The sequence below is a fragment of the Aegilops tauschii genome, chromosome 2 (genome assembly GCF_002575655.3).
Source record: "Aegilops tauschii subsp. strangulata cultivar AL8/78 chromosome 2, Aet v6.0, whole genome shotgun sequence".
NCBI classification, from domain to species: Eukaryota; Viridiplantae; Streptophyta; class Magnoliopsida; order Poales; family Poaceae; genus Aegilops; species Aegilops tauschii.
The window spans coordinates 327,933,362-327,937,920 of record NC_053036.3 but is presented as its reverse complement, the minus strand read 5'-3'; the positions used below and the strand labels follow the sequence as shown (position 1 = coordinate 327,937,920).

Below are 4,559 nucleotides of genomic sequence, written 5' to 3'. Positions count from 1 at the left end.
CTATGCTTAGGGCTGTTTTGAAGAATAATAAGAAAATGTGGGAAGAATGCTTGCCTCATATTGAATTTGCTTATAATCATTCGTTGCATTCTACTACTAAGATGTGCCCTTTTGAAATTGTGTATGGTTTCCTAGCTCGTGCACCCATTGATTTGTTGCCTCTTCCATCTTCGGAGAAGGTTAATTTTGATGCTAAACAACGTGCTGAATTGATCTTAAAAATGCATGAGTTAACTAAGGAAAACATTGAGCGTATGAATGCTAAATATAAACTTGCTGGAGATAAGGGTAGAAAACATGTTGTCTTTGCACCTGGAGATATTGTTTGGTTACATTTGCTTAAGGATAGGTTTCCTAATTTGCGCAAATCAAAGCTAATGCCACGTGCTGATGGTCCTTTTAAGGTGTTAGAGAAAATAAATGATAATGCATATAAACTTGAGCTGCCTGCAGATTTTGGGGTTAGTCCCACTTTTAACATTGCAGATTTGAAGCCTTATTTGGGTGAGGAAGATAAGCTTCCGTCGAGGACGACTTCATTTCAAGAAGGGGAGGATGATGAGGACATCAATACCATTGTTACACCCACAACCCCTGCTACTATACGTACTGGACCGATTACTAGAGCTCGCGCACGCCAATTAAATTACCAGGTACTTTCGTTTCTTGGTAATGATTCTAATGTTCATGAGAATATGATGCTGCCTAAATTGGATACATTTGTTTTGCTTACAAATGAAGGGCCTAGCTTGGAGAAGGATGAACATTGGAGCAAGAACAAGCATGGAGTTGATGGCATGCGCAAGGGAGACAAGAACAGAGTTTCAAGTGATGATTTCAGGACTTTGAAGCCACCATAATGAGTGCATGAAGCCTTGGACGAAATATACAAGATGCCATTTCATAATTTTCGTCCAGAGGCTATTCTAGGTGCCGCGTCACCTTATTTTTGGGCCAGGCCCATGTAATTTCGAAATACTTCAATATAGGCTGTTTTTTAGAGTCCGTATGTGTGGGGAAACAAGAGTTAGGGTGGGATTCGGACCCCTCCTCCAAGGGCCACGGAATTCCCCCTCTTCCTCCATATATACAGCCCCTAGGGCATCGTTTAGACTTTGGGGGTTTTGTTTAGATTAAAAGTTCGCCATAGCTGCAACTTCGCGTACTTCGTTTGTGTTCAACGACCAGACAAAGGCGTCACAGAACCCCACCTTCATTAATAAAGCTTTCCTCTTTTATTCGCAATATCTAGATTGCAATCTTAGTTTCTTGCTTGTTCTTCGTTTGCTCGTAGGAAATAGACCCTCGTGGTCAGGTTGATCGTGCTCCGGCGTGGTCAACAACCCCTCGGAAGTTGGTTTAGCGATTGCTAAGGCGCGACGTCTTCGCACGTTCGTAGTCGGATCGTCAAAGTCGACTCCCACAGAAAACGATTGCTATCTCATCGAAACATCGGGACACCTTTGCCTCTATCAATATGTGTGGTCAAAGCCTCTCAGCAGGTACTCAAACTTAATCCCATCGGTGTCTGTCGGCGCTCGTCTGGAGCTAAGGTACTGTACCTGTTCCTGACAGCTGCGACCGAGCCTAGCGACACTGGGAGCAAACAAATTCATGGGGCTGTAGGGCACTGTTTCCACCACAACTGTTCACCCCGAATACAACCGAGCCAGACAAATTTCTTGGAAGCCATGGAGAGTCACTGTACCTCACGCGTCCACTTCTTGCCTCTTGCTCTTTCTATTGCCCATGTTTATAAAAATGAAAAACAACATAGATGGCTTGTCCATATTCTCGGTTCCTCATGCCAGGAACCGAAACAAAGAAAATGAGAGTAAGAGAGATAGAGAGTATCCATGAGAGTCCAGCTAGAGCCGGCTAGCTCGGTCTTCTCTCTCTTCCTTCACTTGATGAGCTCCATCTTCTATTCATGGTGGACAAACGCCCAACTCATGAGAATAAGAGATCCAAATATGGAGAGATCATGCTTCCCAGAAGATGCTAAGCCCATGGACGTGAAGGATATGGAGGTGAGAACCGGGGAGCTTGATCTTGTTGCCTGGTCGTCTGATGGATTTGGACTGTCGTTTCCATTGTTCGCATTAGTGGGCACCTTGGGCTGCAGAACAAAACCAAATGGGATAGAGCCTATGGCCTGCATCGATTCCAGCTATATGAACCTATGAAGCCTACTGTGACTCTTGCGCGGACGCAGCTTCGGTGCCTCAAAGGCACCTGCCTTTTGGTCACTAACATGTGGGCCAGCCACCTGTTGGGCCCACATGTCATAGACACAAAGGCAGGTGCCTTAAGGCACCGAAGCATAGTCCCTCTTGCGCCAAATACTGCTAATAACGATGGTTAACCCAAACAGGCCATCACACATCTCGAGAACCAGGCCCTGAAGCGACGGCCATGATACCAGGGCCCGGCGCAGATGCTCTAAAAATCCGCTTCCGTGTATCAAAGTCTTTTTTTATGGTCCGCTAAAGTGGGTGCACACAGAATAGATTCTCGTCTTATTATTATTTCCAAACAAGAAATTAAATCGTTACAGCTTAAATTGTTTCACGACTGTGTAAAATCATCTTGCACTCAAGATCGCATGTATTATCGTGAGGCTGGTGATCAGACTTCAGACGGCCTTGAGCTTCTTGGCGACGCCAGCGAAGTACTTCCCCTGGTGCGCCGCCAAGGCGAGCTCGGCGTCGCTGGGTACCCTGCTGCCATCGGCGCCGGCGAAGGTGCCAGCTCCGTATGGGCTGCCGCCCTTGACCTCGTCCATGCCGAACATGCCGGCGCCGTGCGTGTATCCGACGGGCACGAACAGCATGCCGTGGTGCGTCAGCTGCGTCACGGCCGTGAGAGCCGTGGTCTCCTGGCCGCCGCCCTGGGTGCCTGTGGCGAAGAAGACGCCCGCGGGCTTGCCGGCAAGGGACTGCGCCTGCCAGAGGCCGCCGGTGGAGTCAAAGAAGGCCTTCATCTGCGCCGCCATCATGCCGAACCGTGTCGGGAAGCCGAACAGGATGCCGTCGGCCTCGGCCAGCTGCCTCGCCGTGATGACGGGATGATCCTCACGCCCAGGCGTTGCGTGCATCTTCCCCAGCACGTCCTCTGGCAGCGTCTCGGGCACCCGCCAGACGTTGACCTCGACGCCGGGGACGGCCTCGGCGCCCTTCTTCATCTCTTCCGCCAGCGTCGCAACGTGTCCCCAGGTTGAGTAGTACCTGAAAATTGATGCAGCCAAAAAAGAAATTGAGCGATCAAATCATTCAGCTCGCTGGCCGGAAAAAGGGTGAGCAGAGAAGAGGCGGAGAATTACACGATGTAGATCTTAGTGGCCATTGCCGCTAGCAGCAGAGTTCGATCGCCTCCTTGGTTTGTTTTGCAAATTGCTCTGCTTCTTCTTGTGGGTTTGTTGTCTCGGTATGAGTGGTGAAGGAAGAATATACAGAGGCTCCGGTACTTATAGAGAAGCCGAGAAGAAACTAGTCTCAGTATCTGGAAAGTGAGGCTGCTATGTACTAGTACTGTCTTATCCAGGTACGACTGCTAATACTAGAATAAAATTCTTCGTTATCAATCAAACCACTAATGGAAGGCTGCTGATTAAGAATCGTCGGTGTGGTCGTTGAAGAAAGAACCTGGACGCTACGCTGGGCGGCATCTGCTGGTTGAGTTGAGTGCGTGTTGATGGCGTCGCTACTGACGCCCACTGTCTTTTTTGTTCGAGAAATGATAGGATTCCTGCTATTAAGAAGTAGTTGCTCAGCCCGGTTAATTATAAACAGCCAGGTAAAAATCATCACAACTGCTAAGCGTACACATAAGTTATCCCGCACAGACCACTCTAGCGAAGGTCTCGCGAAGACAACACAGAGATGTCATTGTCACCACTTCTTCCCTAAATTCATAATTGTCATCCCTAAACTCCGAACAAACGACTCCGACTTTGCCGTAGGCAATCATCGACCCAAACCACACTATAGAGGCCATGTAGAGATATATAAAGATCCGAACCAGAACTCAGCCACCTGAGACGACCAGACAACACAGCTCCGACTCTGACGGAGAATCACAAAGGAGAAGTAGGCACGGTTGGCGCCGCGAAAGATCATCGAACAAACCACCTGCTGCCCGTCATCGTATGCCAAAGGGACCCCGCCACCGCAGCTTCGACTTCGTAACAACAAACCAGGCGAGGCAATCCTGCAGACACGCCGGAGAAGAGCCGTCTACCTCAACCATTGCCACACTCTGTCGTTGCTCCCCTCATCATTGTTGCTACAGAAGTCTCGACGTGTAACGCCCCGAGACCGATGCTCCAGATGTCTTCCATTTATTTTAGTTGTTGCAATGTGTTTTTTTATGTTTGTTGCATTATCATAATTGTTTTGCATATTTCTTTTCCCTATGTTGTTTCCATGATCATGATGGATGCCATTGTTATTTTGCTTCTTGCATCATGTTCATCTTTTATTATATTGCATTGCGCCATCCTTGCTTTGTTCTATGCTTCATGATGTGATATTGCCTATGTCATTTTTGTCGCATTGCAT

The 4,559-nt window shown here is 48.1% G+C and overlaps 1 protein-coding gene across 1 annotated transcript; it reads right to left on the bottom strand.

Annotated features, from left to right (window-relative positions):
* Positions 1–2,496: 2,496 nt before the first annotated feature.
* LOC109740200 (quinone-oxidoreductase QR2) lies at positions 2,497–3,626 on the bottom strand. Its single transcript, XM_020299238.3, has 2 exons — positions 3,323–3,626; positions 2,497–3,227 (listed from the first exon to the last, which is right to left on the bottom strand). Exons 1-2 carry the CDS (start codon positions 3,343–3,345, stop codon positions 2,636–2,638), a joined length of 615 nt encoding a protein of 204 aa, XP_020154827.1. The 5' UTR covers positions 3,346–3,626; the 3' UTR covers positions 2,497–2,635.
* Between the last annotated feature and the right edge of the window lie 933 nt (positions 3,627–4,559).